Source organism: Papio anubis, chromosome 8 (assembly GCF_008728515.1).
Source record: "Papio anubis isolate 15944 chromosome 8, Panubis1.0, whole genome shotgun sequence".
Lineage (NCBI taxonomy): Eukaryota > Metazoa > Chordata > Mammalia > Primates > Cercopithecidae > Papio > Papio anubis.
In genome coordinates, this window is record NC_044983.1 from 25,652,359 (window position 1) to 25,674,809 (window position 22,451).

General features: G+C 49.3%; 1 protein-coding gene across 4 annotated transcripts; it reads right to left on the reverse strand.

The window, feature by feature from the left end:
• Positions 1-256: 256 nt before the first annotated feature.
• LOC116268607 (clusterin) lies at positions 257-17,757 on the reverse strand. Of its 4 annotated transcripts, none has more exons than XM_031669451.1 (9): positions 17,388-17,757; positions 13,091-13,216; positions 11,556-11,704; positions 8,645-8,815; positions 7,215-7,626; positions 6,577-6,681; positions 2,099-2,328; positions 735-910; positions 257-515 (listed from the first exon to the last, which is right to left on the reverse strand). In XM_031669451.1, exons 1-9 carry the CDS (start codon positions 17,614-17,616, stop codon positions 506-508), a joined length of 1,608 nt encoding a protein of 535 aa, XP_031525311.1. In that variant the 5' UTR covers positions 17,617-17,757; the 3' UTR covers positions 257-505. The 4 variants fall into 4 exon arrangements, with proteins under 4 accessions (XP_031525311.1, XP_003902635.1, XP_009211006.1 ...); XM_003902586.2 differs by lacking the exon at positions 17,388-17,757 and adding an exon at positions 13,756-14,043; XM_009212742.2 differs by lacking the exon at positions 17,388-17,757 and adding an exon at positions 13,389-13,989.
• Positions 17,758-22,451: the final 4,694 nt, after the last annotated feature.

Sequence of the window (22,451 nt, forward strand, 5' to 3'; positions counted from 1 at the left end):
CTTCAGTTTTCAGGAATATATTTTAGTCGGCTTGTTGAAACACATCTCTCTTCCTGAAAGCAAGCAATTCTTGAAGTGGATCAACCTTGTCATCATATCCCTTTTATTCTCCACCGTATGACAGTCCCTGTAGCATCTTAGCCACTGCTTTTTTGTTTTTACTTATTTTCCACTCCCGCCCCCCACCGCCCGCCCCCAGTAGCAAAATGAAGGCATGCCGGGAAGCAGCAACTCAACATAAAAAGAGGACCCTCCATGCACTCAGCTCACAAGACAGTTTTATTGAATTAGTTGCATGCAGGAGCAGTTCTGTTCTTCCCATGAGCAGCAGATTCGAGTGTTAGAGTGCAGGATCCAGAGCGGGGAGTGGCTGGGCGAAGTTGGGGGCCTGGAGGCTGGGGCCTGGTCACTTGGTGACATGCAGAGCTCTCTCTGGGGGGCTGCAGCTCATCTCGGGGGAGCTGGACTCAGATGCCCCCGTAGGTCCAAAAGCAACATTCACATCTCACTTCTCCCTGAAATAAGAAAGAGTTATCCACCAAATAAAACATCCTCCAAAGGAAAAATAAAATTCCCAGTAACTTCCTGGCTTTGTTCTTGGGCTCTGGCTCCAGGTGGAGTCATTCCCACCAGGCTACGGAGTCTGCACTTCGTCTGGTTTTTTGTTTTTGTTTTTTTGGCTCCCAGAGACTCACTGGGCCCTGCAGGCTGGCAGGAAAGGCCCGCCTGCTCACCTTTGCTTTTTGCGGTATTCCTGCAGCGCTTTCTCCGCCACAGTCTCCATAAATTTAGGGTTCTTCCTGGAGACCTCTACAGGGACCGTCACAGTGATGGGATCAGAGTCAAAGAGCTTCACGACCACCTCAGTGACACCGGAAGGAACATCTGAGTCAGAAGTGTGGGAAGCCACCTAAATTGAACAAAAGAAAAGAGCTGAAACACTGTGGTCAAAATGTGTGCATTTTGCAACAGAAGTCAGGCTTCTGATAGGAAAGTCCTCCCGCTCCTCTGAGAAAACCTAGAGCGCTGACCCCAGTGCTTCTTACGCATCTAGACATCACTACAGCTCAGTGGACAAGTGACCTGGTTCACAGACACTCATGTGTTGGGGCAAATGCCATCTGCAAATGACTAGCCCAGGGAGCACCCCCAAAGAATAAAAGTGGTTTCCAAACATTTGCTCTGGGCAACCATTGACTAGAGTAGATGTCTACTCTACAGTAGGTCAGACTAGAGTAGAAAAGGAATCCAGGGGGCCTGGAGGGAAGAAAGAAAAGAAAAAGAAGGGTGCCCAGTACTAGAAATAAGTTTTTTTTATTTGATTTTTTTATTTTATATTTTATTTTGGTTTTTTCTTTTGGTTTGTTTGTTTGTTTTAAGAGACAGAGTCTCACTCTTCACCCAGGCTGGAGTGCCATGGTGTGATCACAGCTCACTGCAGCCTCCACCTCTGGGCTCAGGCAATCCTCCCACCTCAGCCTCCTGAATAGCTGGGACTACAAGTATGTGCCACCACACCTGGCTGATTTTTGTATTTTTTGTAGAGAGGGAATCTTGCTATGTTGCCCAGACTGGTCTCAAATTCCTAGCCTCAAGTAATCCTCTTGCCTCGGCCTCCCAAAGTGCTGGGATTACAGGCATGAGCCACCATATCTGGCCGAGAGAGAAGTTTTTATCACTGGCAGAGAATGATGTACTAATTCACAAGCCATTTTACATGCCAGAGGGCAGCCATGTAGCTTTGAGGAAAGAACAGAGGCTTCTGGTTTATTCATAGGTCTGTGCACCAAAACAAAAACAACAACAACAAAATACAGGCTTGGCAGTCAGGCAGTCAGGTTCGAATACCCACCCAAGTCACCCATCAGCTATCACACCTTGGACCTTGGCCAAGCTGTGGAACCTCTCTTAATTTGCTCCTCTGTAAAACAGAGTTATATTTTCCCTGAGTGGGTGATGAGGCTTCAAGGCAACAAGGGCACCTAACGTTTTCTATTTCCTGCCGTGTGAGAAATGCTTGGTCAAAAGCACACGTGCCCCTGCTCCCGATCACAGCTCAGGCTCCCCAACCACAGCATGTGGCTGGGACACAGCTCACCGTGGTGACCCGCAGATAGTACTGGTCTTCGCCTTGCGTGAGGTTTGCCAGCCGGGACACCCAGTTAAACTGCTCGTTCAGCTGCTCCAGCAAGGAGGAGGTGTTGAGCATCTTCCACTGGTAGGACTGCAGCAGTTCGTTGTATTTCCTGGTCAACTTCTCAGCGACCTGGAGGGATTCATTGAGCTCCCGCCGCAGCTGAGCCTGGGCGGGGTTGTTGGCCGAACAGTCTGCCCAGAGATGGAAGAAATGAAAGGCAGAGGTGTGAAGGAACGGCTACAGAGGGATAGAAGCATGAATGAATGGAAGTCAGGACATGCAGCTGGGAACAAAAGCAGTGCTTCCCTAAGGGAAGGGCCACAAACTGGAATTGTCCACAATAAAATAAAGGTTTTGCCGCGGACTGTGAATCTAGATGCTGCTTCCATCATCCAGAAAGTCTTCTGGGTTTTTTGTTTTTGTTTCTGTTTTTTTGAGACAGAGTTTTGCTCTGTTGCCTAGGAGTACAGTGGCGAGATCTTGGCTCACTGCAGCCTCGACTTCCCAGGCTCAGGCTATCCTCCAACCTCAGCCTCCTGAGTAGCTGGGGCTACAGACACATGCCACCATGCCCAGTTAATTTTTGCATTTTTTGTAGAGATGGGGTTTCTCTATGTTTCCCAGGCTGGTCTCAAACTCCTGGGCTCAACCAATCTGCCGAAAGTGCTGGGATTACAGGTGTGAGCCACCATGCCCAGCCTGAGAAGCCTTGCTCTGGAAAAATACGTCAACTGACCTAAACAGTGTGCTTTATGACGTCATTGATTTATCTTTGGGTGCCAGACCCTTATCTCTTTGGTGACAAACTGTGTTGACCACACTTCCAAAAGCACTGATCTCAAGTTCTCCATGTTCTCAGATCTGGAGTGGCTCTCACTGCCCTAGTCCCTCCCAGGAATCATTTCCAAAGAGGAGGAATATTACTCACAGCTGCCATTTGTGTGGTACCACCTGTGTCCCAGACACCACAGAAAGTTCTCTCTGGATATCCTTTTTCCCTAAGAATTGGATCTGTTCTGACTTAAGGATTAGCACTCCTATTTGACCAATAATGAAACTGAGGCCCACGGAAGTAGTAATAAGTAGCTTACCTACAGCCATAGAAGAAATGATCTCTGGGCCCAGGATTGAACCAGGGTCTTCAGCTCCAAAGCCTGGGCTCTTCCTACCCTGGGTCTGTGGTTCTGGACAATCCTCCAAGCTTGTCTTTTTTTTTTTTTTTTTTTTTTTTTTTTGAGACAGAGTTTCGCTCTTGTTGCCCAGGCTGGAGTGCAATGGCATGACCTGGCTCACTGCAACCTCCACCTCCCGGGTTCAAGCAATTCTCCTGCCTCAGCCTCCAGAGTAGCTGGGATTACAGGTGCCTGCCACCACCCCCGGGTGATTTTTTTTGTATTTTTAGGAGAGACGAGGTTTCACCATGTTGGCTAGGCTGTTCTCAAACTCCTGACCTCAGGGGACCCGCCCACCTCGGCCTCTCAAAGTGCTGGGATTACAGGCGTGAGCCAATGCACCCAGTCCAAGTTTGTCTTTTGAGCATGTCTGCAGAGGTGGCAGTTCTGGTGCCAAGAGTTTATGCAGCTGACACACTGGCACCTGGTGGCCAGGGGTCCTTACCCGCCCACCTGCCCGCCCATGGCTGGTCACTGAGTTCATCAAGAGGGCAGGGAAAAGAGAATTCATTCCTCTTGGCCCTGAGCTGCAGGTTGTCAGATTCATTAAGAGCTGGAAACTGCCCACTAGCTCTTAAAACTACTATTTTTCTCCCCCTAAGTTATTTCAAAAATATCCAGAGGCAGATACATCAGATGTGAGTTAGGGGAAGGGAGATTGTGCCTATGCTTTAGGATGATGACTGCAATTATTTATAGTAAAATAAAATATTAGGTGGGGAAAGAAACAATTACTAACAAGATGCCAGGTTGAAAATAAATATGTAATAAATAATCTTCACTATTTTACCAAAAAATAATTTAAAAATAAAATATCAGCCAGGCGTGGTGGCTCACACCTGTAATCCCAGCACTTTGGGAGGCTGAGGCAGGCTGATCACTTGAGGTCACGAGTTTGAGACCAGCCTGGCCAATATGGTGAAACCCTGTCTCTATTAAAAATAGAAAAATTAGCCAGGCATGGTGGCGCACACCTGTAATCCCAGCTACACAGGAGGCTGGGGCAGGAGAATCGCTTGAACCCAGGAAGCAGAGGTTGCAGTGAGTGAAGACTGCGCTGCCGCATTCCAGCCTGGGTGATAGAGTGAGACTCTGTCTTAAAAAAAAATAAAATAAAATAAAATAAAATAAGAAAAATCCTTGAGAGCCGAGGATTAGTCTAGAATAGAGGTTCTCTACTGGGGTGACGCTGTCGCCCAGGGAGATTTAGCAAGTTCTGAAGTTAGTTGTCACAACGAAGGGAAGGGAGCTTTTGCCCTCTAGTGGGTAGAGGCCAGGAGTGCTGCCAAACACCCGTGACTGCTCAGGACAGCCCCCCACGACAAAGAATGACCTGGCCCAAAATATCGGCACTGCTCACACCTGTAATCCCAGCACTCTGGGAGGCCGAGGTAGGAGGATCACTTGAGCCCAGGAGTTGGAGACCAGCTTGGGCAACATAGTAAGACCCCATCTCTACTAAAACTAAAAAAATTAGCCAAGCATGGTGGCGCACCCGTGTAGTCTGTTACTCAGGAGGCTGAGGCAGGTGGATCAGGCTGCAGCCACTGGGTGATAGAGAGAGACCCTGTCTCAAAAAAAAAAAAAAAAAAAAAAATCAATAGCACTGAAATTGAGAAATCCTGATCTAGAGGTCCCAGGCAGTACATGCTTATATGGTTGCAAGCACCTTAAATAACAGTAGGCAGTCCTCTTCAGTGTGGACTATTTAGCTCAGCTTACAGAATTACTCTTACCAATAATCCTCTAAGAATCTATCTCAGGCCAGGCACGGTGGCTCACACCTGTAATCCCAGAACTTTGGGAGGCTGAGGCGGGCAGATTACTTGAGGTCAGGAATTCAAGACCAGCCTGGCCAACATAGTGAAACCCTGTCTCTACTAAAAATACAAAAATTAGCTAAGTGTGGTGGTGCACACCTGCACTCCCAGCTACTGGGGAGGCTGAGGCAGGAGAATCACTTGAACCCAGGAGGCAGAGGTTGCAGTGAGCCAAGATAGAACCACTGTACTCCAGCTATAATCAATGACTGGTAAGACTGGCGCCAGCTGCACTCTCAGCTGTAATCAATGACGATTAAGATTGGCGCCAGACCTGAGCCCAGCCTGCAACAACAGAGTAAAAATCAGCATAAGAGGTCCAACCTGGGCCCAGGCATCTGGACATCTTTTCTTCAGGCCCTAACGTGACTAGCTTTCTTGTGGTGAGGTACCATGTAATTGATGCCACTCTATGATATTTTTATAGAAAAAGCCCCAAGGCCTGGTTGTGCACTCATCTGCAGCGACTTACACTTCAGCCTCTTAAAGCACAACTGTTTATTTTGCAGTGGCTTCTAAAATTACAGGAGTGAGGCTAGGAATGTTTAACTAGACCCTGGCGGCCTGCCATGGGAAACTCAAACTAAGCATTAAGTAAGAGCAAAGCCACCAGATCGATAAGCTGTTTACAAGGGGAAACAATTAACTCTTTCTGAGTATGAACTGCTGTGTACCAGGAACTAGTCCGAACACTGTCACAGCTGTTATCTCTAAGTGGAAAGAAGTTAACCCATAAAGAGAGCTGATGAAACGGAGGGAGACAGTTGAAGGGAAATATTCCCTTTGCCTAGGGGACCAACCAGCCAACCAAAGGGACTGTTGCTTGGATTCCCAGGTACCGAGATCTGTGACTTCTGTGGCCAGAGGCTGCGAGGGGCCCTGGGAGAGAACACAGCGCCCTAGGATTGAAGCCCAGCTCACCCATGTCGGGGTCAATCTTGGATAAGTTATTAACCTTTTTACGGCTCAGTTTCCTCAGAGGGTCATTCTGAGGAAATGTGTGTCGAGTGTTTAGAACAGTGCCTGGCCTCTGGTCAGTTTTGTTAAACAAAATACATACTGTCTGCAATTTCATAATCTGCAGAGGAAAATGAAGATGCCTACAATGCTTGGCACTTGGGAACAGAATCACTGGGGAGTCCCAGGGCGATGACTTTTTTCGACAAGCTTTTTTCAACACGGGCCCGATGGGGTGGAGGGCACTTTTACATCTCTATCGACGTCTCACCGACTTCAGGGACAGCCTCGCATCATCCTCTCATTCTAAGATGAGGAACCCAAGCTGCGTGAAGCTCAGGACCTGCCCCAGGTCACAGCTCAAAGGCGGCAGAGCTGGAATCCAAACGCTTATCTGTCTGACACCATAAAGGCAGTACCAGTGAGGCCCCAGTGACCCCAGGACAAAAGGTATAGGAAGGGGCAGCTTGTGCTCTGGACCCCGACTCACCCACAGACAAGATCTCCCGGCACTTGTCACACTGGTCCTTCATCCGCAGGCAGCCCGTGGAGTTGTGGCGGATCTCCCGGCACACAGTCCGGTCATCGTCGCCTTCTGGGGACACAAGGGAAAAAGAGTCAGTCATCCAGCCATGCAGAGATGGAATCCACTGATTCCCGTTGTTATTTTTATTTATTTTTTTTATTTTAGAGACAGGGTCTCACTCTGTTGCCCAGGCTGGAGTGCAATGGTGCAATTATACATAGATCACTGCAGCCTCCAACTTCTAGGCTCAGGTGACTCTCTTGCCCCAGCCTCCCAAGTAGCTGGGACTACAGGTGTGCACCACCACACCCGGTTAATTTTTTTAAGTTTTTATTTTTGTAGAGACAGGATCTCACTGTCTTGGCCAGGCTGGTCTCAAATTCCTGGCCTCAAATGATCCTCCCGCCTTGGCCTCCCAAAGTGCTGGCATCACAGACATGAGCCACCACGCCCAGCTCAGTTTTTCTCCTCTTTAAATAAGGATAATATCACCCTTGTGATATTGCTGGGGAAAAATCGAGATGACACCCACTGAGCCCTCGGCATGGTTCTCAGCATCTAATGGGTTGCTCAAAAGGCCGTGAGCTTCCACCCCTTCTCACCTCGTATGAATTCCGTGGACGGGTGCTGGAAGGCCGGGCTGTGGAAGTGGATGTCCATGGCCTGCTGAGCCTCATGTATCATCTCAAGGAAGGGCTGGAACATGGCGTGGAAGTTCAGGGGCTCATAGGGAGAAAAGGGCATCAAGCTGCGAACGATGCGGGACTTGGGAAAGAAGAAGTGAGGCCTCCGGTGGGGCAGGCTGAAGGGCAGGAAGCGGTAGGAGTCCTGGGGCTCCCGGGCGAAGAACCTGTCCTGGAAGAGCTCGTCCATGATGCTGGATGCGCGGCTGAAGCGGTCCTGCATGACATCCATCATGTGTGTCTGCTGCCGGTCGTTCTCCAGCAGGGAGTCGATGCGGTCGCCGTTTATCCAGAAGTAGAAGGGTGAGCTCTGGTTCAGGAACTCCTCAAGCTGGGACAGCCAGCACGGGCACAATTAGGAGAAGCTCACCAAGGCCATGGCCTTCTGGCCTCCCACTCCCCGGGGAGCCAGGCCAGGCCCTGCCCATGGCTGTAACAGTCACACAGCAAGTGACCAACAGCCCAGCGGGACCAGCCCCCAGCACCCCAACTGTCAGGTCCACGCCCTTTCCTTTTACCTCCCTCCATGGGGGACAGTTTTGAGACACCTGGGAGGCCATAAGAGTCACAAGGCCCAACATTTCAGGTTCATCCATGGTCATCTTTGGCCACCAATGATATCCACCCCCTGCTCAGCTAAGGGCCAACTGATGTGACTTCAGGGACTGGAGCAATTCACTGAGTCCCAATCAAAAAAGCCCTGCAGCAGAGGACAGGAGCAATACTAATACACTAAAAAAATCTTACATTGGCTGGGCACAGTGGCACACATCTGTAATCCCAACAATTTGGGAGGCTGAGGTAGGAGGATTACTTGAGCTTAGGAGTTTGAGACCAGCCGGGGCAACTTGGCCAAACCCCATGTTTACAAAAAAAATACAAAACTTAGCTGGGTATGGTGGTGTGTGCCTCTGGTCCCAGCTACTTAGGAGGCTGAGGTGGGAGGATCACCTGAACCCAGGAGGTCAAAGCTGCAGTGAAACATGATCACACCACTGCACCCCAGCCTGGGTGACAGAGTGAGACCCTGTCTCAAAAAAAAAAAAAAAATTCTTAAATCCTTCCACATAAGTGGACACAGGGCTCTGCCATCCCCCAAAGCGGTTATGTCATCCAGCTAAGCACTGCTGCGTGAGTTTTCTAAGAGAAGGTAGATACCTGGCCTACATCCTTTTGATGACTCCACTCTCACTACTCATGCCAGACATCACCAATGGAGCATGGCACTCTGGGCCCCAATGCAGCCAGCCAATACTAATCAATTGCATCTGGCATGTGGAATGAAGCATATTTCACTAGGCTCCCGTCCTTTCCCACTCAGCCTTGGCCACTGATGTGTCCCTTTTCACCTGGCGGCCAACCAGGCCCGAGCCACTTCTGCAGACGCGTGCGTAGAACTTCATGCAGGTCTGTTTCAGGCAGGGCTTACACTCTTCCCAGAGGGCCATCATGGTCTCATTGCACACTCCTGGGAACTCCTTCAGCTTTGTCTCTGATTCCCTGGTCTCACTTAGGGCATCCTAGAGGAAGACACGAGGCTGGCTGAGCCACACAGAGACCACAGGCTCACACACTCAAGGAGGTGCTGGGTGCCAGGCCCTCTGCCCAGGGCAGGCCTTCCCACAGGATGGGCACCCAGCATGCAAGTGTGCACCCCTGCTCCAGTTCAGGCTTCCCTTCATTCACCCACCTGGAATCCCCTTCCCACCCGGCTTGAAGAATCCACTCATCCTTTAAGATCCGACTGTTCCCTAACTCCTAGAAGCTTCCCAGCTCCTGGAACCCATGTGGACAGCACCTCTCTCTGATTTAGTGCGCTGATCATCTACTCAGTGACTACCCTCTCACTGAAGCCTCATTTTCTATTCTCTGCTTCTGGTATTTAAATTTCATCTTCCAAAGCAAGAGACTCCCTGAATCTTATCTTTCTATTGCAACCATGCCCCCTGGCATGCAAAGGGAATGGCAGGCTTTCAACACCAAAGCCACACCAGCTGTCAAAATTCTCTAATGGGTCCTTGCCACTTGATCCAATAATTCTCTAAGAATCTATCTCAGGCCAGGTGCAGCGGCTCACACCTGTAATCCCAGCACTTTGGGAGGCCAAGGCGGGCATATTACTTGAGGTCAGAAGTTCGAGACCAGCCTGGCCAACATGGTGAAACCCCGTCTCTACTAAAAATACAAAAATTAGCTGGTGTGGTGGTGCACACCTGCACTCCCAGCTACTTGGGATGCTGAGGCAGGAGAATCGCTTGAACCCGCAAGGCGGAGGTTGCAGTGAACCGAGATCAAACCACTATACTCCAGCCTGGGTGACAGAGCGAGACTCTGTCTCAAAAAACAAAACAAAACAAAACAAAGACTCTATCTCAAAGGAATCCCCTGACAAAGAAAAAGATGCTTAAAAATATTTGGTACAGTATTATCTTATGGAAAAAAAATAAAATCATAATCAACCCAGATGCTTAAAAGAGACAGGTTAAACAAACTGTGGTTCCTACAAAGAGTAAATGGTACATCATTACAAAGGATGTTTATAGTCCATTTTGAATATTATCATATGTACTGTTTATGTGAAAAATTCATAATTTTGTGCATAGCCACTGTCAAAAAAGCACAGAGGAAAAGAATAGGAAGAAATAGATCAAATGTTGACAGTGACTTGTCCTTGGGCAAAAGGATTATGGAAAAACTTTTCCTCTTCTATTTTTCTATATTAAAATCTCTATAAATGAGTGTGTTAGTCTTCAAAAAAATTAGTCTATCCACACCCCAGAGTTACGTGAGGTCTTTGTCCTGCTCCATCATCCCCTGTCCTCTGCTGGGCGAAGACAGCCCACCTCCCACTGAGCCAAGACACAAGTGCCACCCATGCTGCCTACTTCCTTTCCTTCTGGCTCACCTACTCCTCAACTAAGAAGTAGCTCTTAGTTGTAGCTCTTTGAGATACGCTCTTTTCTCCAAATGTGATGTGCTTTATTATAAAACCAGAATTGTTGAATGTCAAACTCCAGTGATAACCACAAAAGTGTGGGCATGAGACATGCTCCTTCCCCAGGAGCTATTTGAGGATTCTCATAGAATGGTGAGAAATGGCCTGTTAATCCCAGCACTGTGGGAGGCCAAGGCAGGCAGACCAAGAGGCCAAGGTTAAGAGTTCGAGACCAGCCTGGCCAATATAGTGAAACCCCACCTCTACTAAAAATACAAAAAATTAGCCGGATGTGGTGGCGCGTGCCTGTAATCCCAGCTACTCAGGAGGCTGAGGCGGGGAATCACTTGAACCCTGGAGGTGGAGGTTGCAGTGAGCTGAGATTGTGCCATTGCACTCCAGCCTGGGCAACAGAGCAAGACTCCATCTCAAAAAAAAAAAAAAAAAAAAAAAAATGGTGAGAACTGATACTGAGGCCAAGAAAGGGCATGAAGCTTGAAAAAAAGGTAGAGCTGCATCCAGGCCAGGATTCCCTGAAGTGGCTCCCATGGAGCTGTGCTCAAAGCAGCCAGGAAAAAAAAAAAAAAAAAAAAATGAATTCCCTGGTCAATTTGGAAAACTCTGGGTTTCATGGAGTTACACAGGTTTCTTTACTGCACAACTTCTCAGAGCCTTTGAAATGCTTTTAACATGCATGATGGATCATGAAGCTGGCAGGTAGCTACATCTTAGCATCTGAAGTAGGGCGACCGTGAGAGGAGGTTTGTAGGATACTCTTAAGGAGACTTGATTTCTTAAATAAGTTGTTCATTGAATTATAGTGTTTTAGTTTTGTCGAATCATTAAGCACAGGCTAGACCTGCTATATCCACTACTGGGCTTAAGATGTTTCTTTATGAAGTAGTCCAGAACTCTAGGAAGACGTGGGGTGCAGTGTGCCTGCCTTAACCCTAACCGTATCAACCCAACTAGATAAGCTTCCTGAAGGTTGGACACCACCCCCATCTGGGCCCCCGCCGCCACCCCATCCAGAGCCTGCTTGGAACTACTACGTGGTCAGGGTTTAGAAGCATCTATTGAAATGAATCTGGGCATTAGGCCCTGGGCCAGGCTTATAACAAAACCTGATCCAAGATCTCACTCCCTGATGCTTTCAAAAGCGAATGAACCTTTCCTACTTCTTAACTACAGCCCCAGCATCAGCTGACACAGCCTGGGAGGACTGCGGGTCACCATGGCAACCCAGCAAGGCACCGTGCAGTGACCCCCTCCCTCCCCTCCAGTGGGATGGTCGAGGCAGGGTGGCGTTCGTGGCTTCTCCTGACCTCTTTCTTCTTCTTGGCTTCCTCTAGGTTGCTGAGCAGTGTCTTGCGCTCTTCGTTTGTCTTCTCTATGAGAGTCTTTATCTCTTTCACCCCGTTGACAGCATTTTGAATTTCCTTATTGACGTACTTACTTCCCTGATCAGACATTTCTGCAAGAGAAGTGCAAGAGGTAGCATGAGGCGAGAGGAAGACGTGGCCTCGGGATGTAACCCTGGAATGAGCTGGAATGGCCAGAAAGGCCCGTTCAGTTCAGGGGCTGTCAAGGCTGGGACCCCCACCCCTGCCGGCAGGCAGCAGCATGGCCCCAGCCTTTCCCTGGCACAGGCTCCCATCACAGGCTCCTTGCTGACTACACCCTACTGCTCAGAAATGCAGACCATGGGAGCTGGCACACCCAGAGCTATGCCCAACCACTGCCATGTGCCCCTGGAGAACGAGCCGGGTGCAGAAGAAACTTGTCAAGGGAAAAAAAAAAAAAAACCCAGAAGTGTCAGCTCTGAAGCATCAAAATACAAAATTTGTCATTTTGGACACAAATCTTTCTAGAGTTCAGTTTAACCAGACATGTGTATTTCTTTGTTCCAATGCAGTGCCAGGTGACAGGAATAAGATGAGTAAATAAGGCGTAGCACTGATAACAAATGCAGTGAAACACTGTGTCACGTAAGTGCTACTTCACTGGTGTTTATCCCATGCCAAGCACTGCGCCAAACACTTCATGTGCAGTTTACATAATGCTCCAGCCCCTTACCATGCCCACTTCGCAGAGGGAGACATGGGAAGTGTGATATGATAGGTAGGGTCAAAGTGTCAATCAGGTAGGGGGAGTACGTTGTGGAGGTCTAACATACAGGTGGTGCTTATAGTTAATAACACCATATTATAACTGGAAATTTGCTAAGAGAGTAAGTCTTTCCACCATCCCACCATACAAAGTGGTCATCATTTCAATGTATGTGCATTTCAAAACATCATGTCATATACCTTAAATACACACAATTTTTATTTGTTAATTGTATCTCAATAAAACGGGGGGTGGGGGAAGTGTCATGAGATCAAGATAGTGGCCCAAAGTCACCCAGCTGAGAAGAGGTGAAACAGACTCACAGCCATGTCTGATCTGGGTTTTTAGCAATGATCCTGCAGAAGCAGTCAGCTCACAGGAGGGACAAGCTCTGGGCACTCCAAAGGGGAGAGGGATAAGAGCTCCAGTGGTCCAGACACAGCTTCGTGGAGGAGGCCTGGGAGCTGGGCCAAGGGGCCTGGGAAGGGAACAGCTGAATGAAATGCAGCAGCTGAAAGTGCTTGGGAAATGCCTGCAAATGCCGGCAGTCTAATGCACGCAGAGCCTGAACCAGGGGCCTGGGAGCAGAGGCTCAGAGGGGGCCCAGACACAGGCACCCAGACCCAGTGCAAAAGATAAAAACAGTCTGTAACACTGGGGCCTGATAGAGAGGCACTGAGCGGAGTTGGCTATCCTGCCCTCTGACCTCATCACCCTGTGGCCAGAGGCACATCACGCTTGGTGTACTCACCCTGGAGCTCATTGTCCGAGACCGTCTGGTCCCCCAGGACCTGCCCACTCTCCCAGGTCAGCAGTAGCCCCACAAACAGCAGCAGAGTCTTCATCATGCCTCCAATTCTGGAGTCCTCGCACGCCTCTGTTTGCAGAGAACAGGAGACCATCATGGGAACAGCTTAGACAGCCTGCTGGCGTCCCGCCCACCTGCCGCCTGCAGCAGCTCCCCAGGGCCTCACTGCCCTCGGCTGTCCCCACAGCAGGCACTGCTGCACTTTTATTCCTGAGGAAATGGGGGAAAGAACCAGACTTGCCATGGACACCTCAAATGAAAGCGAAGGCAGGAGGTGCAGAGAGGGAGGGACTGCAGGACAGCAACGTTGAGTGGCCAAAACAAGAACCCTGGCATTGGAGGAGCCAGGCTCTTGTCCAAGCCACATCCTCCCCCGCAATCAGCGAGGCACACAGGCTTTCTGCATCCTGGCCTCTTTGTCCAGAGTGGTATCGATCATGTCAGACACTGAAAATACCCGCCTTAGGTCACGCATCCGTCCCTCCCCATGCCACCTCCACAGAGGGACTGCATCCCACAGACCAGCCTCGTCCTCTGCAGTGTGCATCTAAATCTTCACCCCAGCAGACACTCCCCATCCACCACAGCGCTGCAGCCCTCAGCACCACCTGAACTTGATTTTCAAGAGCCGGGGGCAGCAGCAGCCATTCCTTCACACCGAATCCATCTGCATCCCCAGTGGGAGGCTTGGACCTGGCTGCCTGTGCTTTCAGGGGTGGAAGTAGTGGAAGCCAGGAAGGACAATTCCCTTCAGAGAGTAGAGCGGGTTCGCAGTGGCCCGAGGAGCAAGCTTCCCAGAGAAAAGTCCCTTTGGAAGGATGAGTCCTTTTGCTCTGCCAGGCCCTCCACACGGCCCATCCCCTCTAAGCCCACAGCAAGCTGCCCTGCCAGTGTTCCTGCCACCACTGGGCTGGCTGCCCTGAGCCAGGGGGCACAGGCCACAGCCCCGGTCTTACACAATGGACCCTTTCCCAGAAGCTGAGGCTGTTGCATAAAACAGAAACCCCTCCCCCTGCACCCCACCCCTACCATCCCCCCTCCTAAGAACTGCTTATCTGAGCTCACCCATTTCCCATAACAAAACCAACAGGAAGGTGGGGTTCCCCTTCCTGAAATGGTTCACATCCAAAGCCCGCTCAACCCAGCAGGCCCATCTGGACACTCAGTAGCACATTAACAAGGAGTGCCTCTCACGAGAAGTAATCAGGCACACAGAGCCAGGGAGCAGCGTGGGAGAAGAGATGGGGTCAGCGCCTTCCCCACAGACGGGGTGGGTGGTGGAGACCGGGCTCACCAGGAAGGCTGTGGTCTCACGGGCTCTGCCCCAGCTGCCCACTGAGCCCTGAAATGCCTCCAGCAGGAACAGAGCCTTTGTCATGCCAGAGAGACAAAGCCAGCCAGAAACACCTCGGCCAGGGGCCCCTGAAAGCAACAACTTCTGGAAAAACCCATTCAGAACTAGGTTCTGACCAGAAGACAGGGTGTTGGGTCCTGAAGAATGGGGCAGCCAAAGGCAAGATACAGGAAAGGAATTCCAGACTCAGCAGCGGGCATAGAGAGCCTGGGGTCCCTGGTGAGCCATCCAGCTCAGAGCTGGGAAGGGGGTCGTTCTCTCACCCAACCCCTCCACCTTAGCAGTGAGGCTGAAGCCCAGAGAGGGCATGGGACTCCCTAGGGCCCACAGCATGCTCATGGGACTCCATAGGGCCCACAGCATGCTCATGGTAACCCCAGGATGAGAGCCCAGCCCTCCCGACCCCTAGTCCAGTGTTCTTTCCTTGATTCCAAGTCACTTAAATATCTGAGCCTCAGTTTCTTCATCTGTAAAATGGATCTAGTCCACACCTCAGAGAGGAGAATGTGTTCTGTAAACAAGAGGGTCTTATGTAATCATAGTAAATTCTGACTACTTCAATATTAGACTGAGGTCTGAGGCTGGGCATTGGCAGTGTCTAATCAACATGTCTGGAGAGGGGCAGGAAAACCGAGACAAGCACACAGAGGCCACCTGTGGTCCCCCGGACTGTGTGGCTCTGCTTTGGTGAAATGATTGACCACTTTTTAAAGTACTTATGAATCACTGCAGGGCTGGTTATAATGTTGGTTCTGAGTCAGAATCGGCTTTTTCAGCCAGTCTGCAGGTGATGTGGATGCTGCTGATCCGAGGAATGTTCTAGAACCATGACTACAGAGCCGACCTCCTTTCCTTTGCTCAGACTCACCTCCCCCCTCATCTCCTCTGCCTCCTGGGAGCCTGGCTGCCAGCTGCTCTGGGTGGAAGAGCCATGTCAAGGCCAAGGCCCTCGAGTCCCCAGCACTCCCACACAGCCTTATTCCCCCTAAGAAGGCTTAAACCACCTGGCCTTGCTCCTTCTACCAGAAAAGGCCAGTTCTGTGGACAAAGGGGCTGTGCAGGTGAAGAGGAGGAGGAGATGGGGTGGGGAGCAGGCTGACTTTGAGAGCAACTCTGCTCCAGGCACACCCTCCTGGGAGCTTTGAACTGAGCAACTTCCCAAAACATTTCCAAGCAGGGCAGGGCTGGAGGCTTAAGAAAATCAATGACCTGGTGGGGCGCAGTGATTCACGCCTGTCATCCCAGCACTTTGGGAGGCCAAGGCAGGCAGATTACTTTAGGAGTTCGAGACCAGCCTGGCTAAGGTGGTGAAACCCTGTCTCTACTAAAAATACAAAAATAAGCCAGATGTAGCAGCTTGTGTTTGTAGTCCCAGCTACTCAGAGGCTGAGACACGAGAATTGCTTGAACCTGGATGGCAGAGGTTGCAGTGAGCCGAGATCGCGCTACTGCACTCCAGCCTGGGCAACAGAGTGTGATTTGATCTCAGAAATAATAATAATAATAATAAATGAAAGAAATGAAGAAAGAAGAAAGAGAAAGAAAGAAAAAGAAAGAGAAAGAAAGAAAAAAGAAAGAAAGAAAGAAAAAGAGAAAGAAAGAAAAAGAGAAAGAAAGATAGAAAGAAAGAAAATCAATGACCATGAACAGGGAGCTGTGGGGAGGACGGGAAGACAGCGAAGAGGGCAACAGCTGGTGAGGGTTTTAATCCCAAAGCCCCGGCTCCTATCTGCCTCTTCAAATGGAGAAAACTAAATCAAAAGGAAAATAAGAAAGATAGTCATCTGTAATTCATACCATCCAGAGGCAAATGTTAGCACCGTGGTATATTTCCTTCTGTCTTCCATGCAGTTTATACAATCAGATCCTTCACATTCACCATCTTCAAATATTCTTTAAGAACATACTTTTGTGGCTATGTAATACTCCACTTTCTCACGGACCCAAGTTTATTTTACCATTCTCACAAGATTGGCCGTTTCAGTTGTGCCCAATGCCCCACTATTATTATAACTTACATTCTCATGGGCATCTTTTTTTTTTTTTTTTTTTTTGTATCTGTACTTACCTTTAAATTCCTAACCTCTCCCTTTAAAAAATAAAAATAAAAATCAGCTTCTTTTTCTTTCTTTTTTTTTTTTTTAACTAGGTCCAGAAATTCTGGAAGGTCAGGAGGCTTTGGCTGTAATCCCAATTCTGATACTTATTTGCTGTTTAGTGTTGGCACCAGTCCTAAACCTCTCCAGGTCTCAGATTATCATCTGTAAAATGAAACCGTGGAATCAGAGGTCTGAGGCCTGGTGGAGCTTGTGTGACTTTTCTCTGATGCACCTCAGATGCATTAGGAGGCAGAAAAAGTAGGATTTCGGTGGTTGCAGCATATACTTAAATCCGCAGGCTCATACTTACAGGCACAGTGTCCAGAGAGCTAGAGAATTTAGAAGAAAACTGGATGACTCATGCATGCAAGCCGAGAGCCACAACTGAGAGATCCGCATCTTCGCAGGGGACATGCTGCAGGAAGGAGCTCCGTGCAGACCAGCTCCGTCACCTGCTAGCCTGGGTCTCCCGCAACGCGGCAGGTCTCCAAGTCTCAGTTTCCCCATCTTTGCGAAAGGATGATCATTATATCCGCTCTATTTATCCCCCACAGAATTGTGGTTGGAGCTCGTGCGCTCAGGCAGCGGTTGCGCCGGGGCCCCTGGTTCAGCTGCCTGGTAATGGGGCTCCGGCCACCTCCCCTCCCTGGCTTCCTGGGCTCCGTCAAAAGCGCAAGGGTTGTGACTGCGAGCTCTGTCATCCCTCTCTGCCTGGCTACCAAACCCTGCCCGCCCATCCGTCCCGGTGTAGCTCTGCGCAAGGGTAGGGAAGATGGGGACATCTCACCGGTCAGCGGCACCCGGTGCCCGCGCGCTCCTCCTGGCGACGCCGCGTGGTGAGCACTGGGAGGCGCCGTATTTATAGCGGTCGGCTGGCACACACCCCCTTTGGGGCTGGCTGCAAACCTGCATGACTCACGCCCAAAGAATGCCGCGGAACGCAAGGGGAGCTTTCTGGAAGCCGGGAGGCGGGGGCCGGTGCAGCACCGGGCTAGGGGCGCCGGGGGGCGCATCATCACCGCGAATGGCTGTGCTGGCTCCAGGGGAGACCCTGAGGTGCGGCCGCTTGGTGCTCCCGGGAGGGAAGAGCCTGAACTCGCTTGCCCAGCTGGGCGCCCCTCTCACGCGGTTAGCCCGGCCCTCTGTCCCAGTCCAAAACACAGTGTCACAGTTCCCTGGCCCCGTTGAACTTAACCTTCACATTACACACGCGCCACTTCTCTTGGCCCATTTAAATAGTAAAGAGTCAGACATAATGAGGGTGGGATGGAGAGGGGCCTTGTGCTGGAGAAGAGGGCACAGAAAGTATTGAAACGCCTTCTCCTGGAAACACCACACTGATGGGGTCCCTGGACTGAGCCGCCAGGCCTGGAGGGAACAGAATTGTGTTTAGGAGTGATCAGAGCAGATAGTGGAGAGTCTGAAGGCCTCTCTGGGCTCCTTGATCCACGGAGCTTGAGCAATCATTGTCCCCCATCCTCTTGGAACCCAGCCAAGCAGGGTGGGCTTCATGGGTGTGGGACCCTCGCAGATCCACGTTTGGTTTAAGGGGCTACTGTGACAGTCTTGAAATTCTTCATAGTTTTTGAACCAGTGGCCCTGAATTTTTATTTTGCACTGAGCCTTCCCAATTAAGAAATCAGATCTGTGTCCAGAGGGGTTTGCTGGTCTCCAGCTGCTGAAGTTCCTTCTGCTGAGAGCAGGGAGAATCCTGTGGCAGCCACCCCAACCCCTGACAAGGAGGGGGAAATCCAGGAACCCTGGAGGTGCAGCTTGGGGAAGAAACTAATTCTTGGGGAAGAAACTGAGCCGTCCATTTTGGAGCCAGGGATGTTTGAGCCCCAGGAGGGAAGTCAAGGGGCTGACAGTTGGGGTAATGGGTCGACAGGGCGGGCACAGGCAGCCCCACTGGGGGTGGCAGACTTTGAAAACCATGTGAAACAAAGGGGCTTAAAGGAGAGCTGTGTGGTCAGGGGCTGAGTTTTCCCGTTCAGGATCAGGACTATGGAGGCACAACATGGAGGCCCAGTGCCTTGCTTGCCCAACGTCCTGGGGCCACTAGGACCCCAGCCCTTTTCAGGAGGCAGCCTGGGGGAATCTTCGAGGTCCATGAAAAAGTGGGAGAACCCGGACCAGGTCCATGAAAGCCTGATTACAGTCCTAGGTGTGCCCCGAGACACTGGGTGACCTTGGACCAATCACTTTGCCCTTGGGCCTCGGTTTCTTCCATCTGGACAATGAAGAATCGGGAATGGATCATCTCCATGGCTCCCTGCAACCTAACCTAGTGCCAAGCCAAGTATAAGAGGATCATTAGCCCAGAAGAAAAAAACAATGCCCCAGAAGAAGCTTCACTTTATTTTTCTTTAAAAAAAAAGAAGTCTAATTATCAGTAACAGCTACATTTTCTGTGGACAGCGCCTCCTCCTTATCAATGCCTGAGGTTAGCAGAATTGTTTTTGAGCTCGCTCCTTGTAACTTTTCTGTTCTGTAGCTCCCCCAGCATCCGGAACAGGAGGCATAAATCCAGTTATATTTTTAAAAATTAGACTTTGGAGGTCAGTCAGTGAGATCTGCCTTAGCCATCTGAATTAGGGGAAGGGAGGAGAGGAAGAAAGGATTTGGGAGAACATAGCATGATTCACAGATTCACAGTTGATCCCTTGGGAATAACTACTTGATTATTCCCACTACTAATCAAACAAGGTTCAGAAGATCAAACTTTGAGGGGAAAAAAGTGTGAATTTTGAAAGTGCCATAAATGCATCACCAGATGTTTAATATTCTAAGTAGATCATAGAGATTGATTGGTTCAGGACTTGCACACTGCCTGATTCCTACTCCATCCCCAACATCTGCACCAGGTGGTCATCCTGCCTGTGTTTGACCACCACCAATAACAGGCAGCTCACTACCTTCCATGCAACCTTTTATCTAGTAAAGCTTTTGATAAAGTTGGGGCCTTTTTTGATTGAGTCACAGTCTGGCTCGTGTATGGGCCAATCCCGAGCCCAGTTCTGCCCTCTGGAGCCACAGAGAGAAAATCCAGCTTCTGTCTCCCAGAGTCCCTTCTGATATTTGAAGGCAACTTAGTCTGCTTTTCCCAGTGACCTCCAGGCTTGCAGCTCCTTGCCTTGCCATGGTTTGCAGACTTTTCCCCAGCCCTTTGGCATTCTGGACCTCATCTCTCTTGAAACTCTTGGCCCAGCCCTGGGCCAGCCAATGTCAGCAGGGAGCCTCAGGCCAGCCAATGCCTGGGGGCCTGAGCACACAAAGCAGAGCAGAACCATTCCTTCCCTTGCCCTAAACACTCCAAATAAGCTTTATCAGATGCTGAGTCACTGGGCTGATTCATACAGAATGCATCATCTTCTTGGCAGGTGCTGCTGCTTTATCCTCTGTCTCCCATCATAGCTTTAGCTTGATTTCCTTTATTGGAGAGTCGGGGCCATGGGGAGGGCCAGGGAGCGACAAGTAAAGACCCTTGCATTTATCTGTTTATCTCTTTATGCTTTGTGCACCATCTCTGGCTGCCTGGATGTCTCTGGGGCTGCTTCGCTACGCAGTGTCCTTATTACACATCCCCAACCAGGCTTTGTCTGGCTCAGCACCACGAGCAGCACAGCTCAGCCAACAGTTTGATACAGCTGGAACAAACTAGGAATGGGCAAGAGCAGTATCCTGTGGCCTGTGATTCAGAATCACTCTCAAATTGGTGTGGTGACTCATGCCTGTAATCCCAGAACTTTGGGAGGCTAAGGTGAGAGGATTGCTTGAGCCCAGGAGTTCAAGACCAGCCAGGGCAACATCGCGAGATCCCGTTTCTACAAAAAATAAAAATAAAAAATTAGCCAAGCATGGTGGTGCAAGCCTGCAATCTCAGCTACTCAGGAAGCTGAGATGGAGGATCGCTTGGGCCCATGAGGTCAAGGCTGCAGTGAGCTATGATCGCACCACTGCACTACTGCCTGGGCAGTAAAGTGAGACCCTGTCTCTCAAAAATAAAATAAAATAAAAAGGGAATCACTCTCTAAGGGGAGTGGGGAGGGAGGATGATGAGAGATTGGTCAACCAGTACACAGTTAAAGTCAGATGGGAGGGATAAGTTCTGGTATTCTATTGCACAGCAGAGTTGACTATAGTTAACAATAATGTATTGTGTATTTCTTTTTATTTAACTTTTATTTTAGGTTCAGGGGTAAACGTGCAGGTTTGTTATAGAGGTAAACTTGTGTCATGAGGGTTCGTTGTACAGATTATTTCCTCACCCAGCTACTAAGCCTAGTGCCCAAAAGGTATTTCTTCTAATTCTCTCCCTCCTCCCACCCTCCACCTTTATCTAGGCCCCAGTGTCTATTGCTCCCCTCTAGGTGTCCATGTGTTCTCATCATTCAGCTCCCACTTATAAATGGACACATGCAGAATGTTGTTTTCTATTCCTGTGCTACTTCACTTAGAATAACAGCCTCCAGCTCCATCCATGTTCCTGCAGAAGACATGATCTCATTCTTTTATATGGCTGCATAGCATTCCATGGTGTATATGTACCACATTTTCCTTATCCATTTGCCACTGATGGGCATTTAGGTTGATTCCATGTCTCTGCTCTTGAGAATAGCGCTGCAATGAACATATGCGTGCATGTGTCTTTATGGCAGAACAATTTATATTCCTATATATACCCAGTAATGAGATTGCTGGGTCAAATGTTAATTCTGTTTTTAGCTCTTTGAGGAATCGCCATACTGCTTTCCCAAATGATTGAACTAATTTACATTCCCACCAACAGTGTACATTAGCCTTCCCTTTTATCCACAACCTCACCAGCATCTGTTATTTTTTGAATAATGTATTGTATATTTCAACATAGGTAGAAGAGAGAACTTACAATGTTCTCGCCACAAGAAACATTTGAGATGGATTTGCTCATTACCCTAATTTGATCATTACACAATATGTATACGTATCAAAACATCACATTGTACCCCACAAATATGTACTATTCTTGTGTCAATTTTATTTTTTTTTAAGACTTAGTAAGAGGCTGGGCGCAGTGGCTCACACCTGCAATCCCAACACTTTAGGAGGCCAAGGTGGGGGATCACAAGGTCAAGAGACCATCCTGGCCAACATGGTGAAACCCCGTCGCTACTAAAAATACAAAAATTAGCTGGGCATGGTGGCATGCGCCTGTAGTCCCAGATACTTGGGAGGCTGAGGCAGGAGAATCACTTGAACCCGGGAGCTGGAGGTTGCAGTGAGCTGAGATCGTGCCACTGCACTCCAGCCTGGCAACAGAGCGAGACCCCGTCTCAAAACAACGACAACAAAAACAAACAAACAAACAAACAAACAAACAAAAAACCTTAGTAAAAAAGAATCACTTTCCAAGCTGTAATTATTTAATGGGTATATACATTTATTTAATCAATTACAGGTCCATGATAAACTGGTGGCTAATAAAATCATATCCAGTGAAATCAGCCCACAGACGATACAGAGGTATTCTGAGTGATTTTCCCCCGACCTCCATAAAGTCCAGAAACTGTCACTCCATCAGTGGGTGTGTCTCATCTTCCCATTCAGGAGCTTCTTGGGGAAAGTTCTGAGGCCAGCCAATCCTGAACTGCTTAGCATGTCCTACAAGTAGACAAAGGTTGCTTATGCCACCTTCACTATCCCTCGTGCTCTTGACTGGCTATGTGGTCTGTATTTCACTCCAGAGTTGCTTTACTGTGACCTTTAGCTCCAGTTATTAGGTGAGTGACCCCTTAAAAAAAAATGGTGCCAGATCTGCCTTAAGTCAAACCTGCTTTTTCCACAACTACCCAGATGACAATTAATAATTATT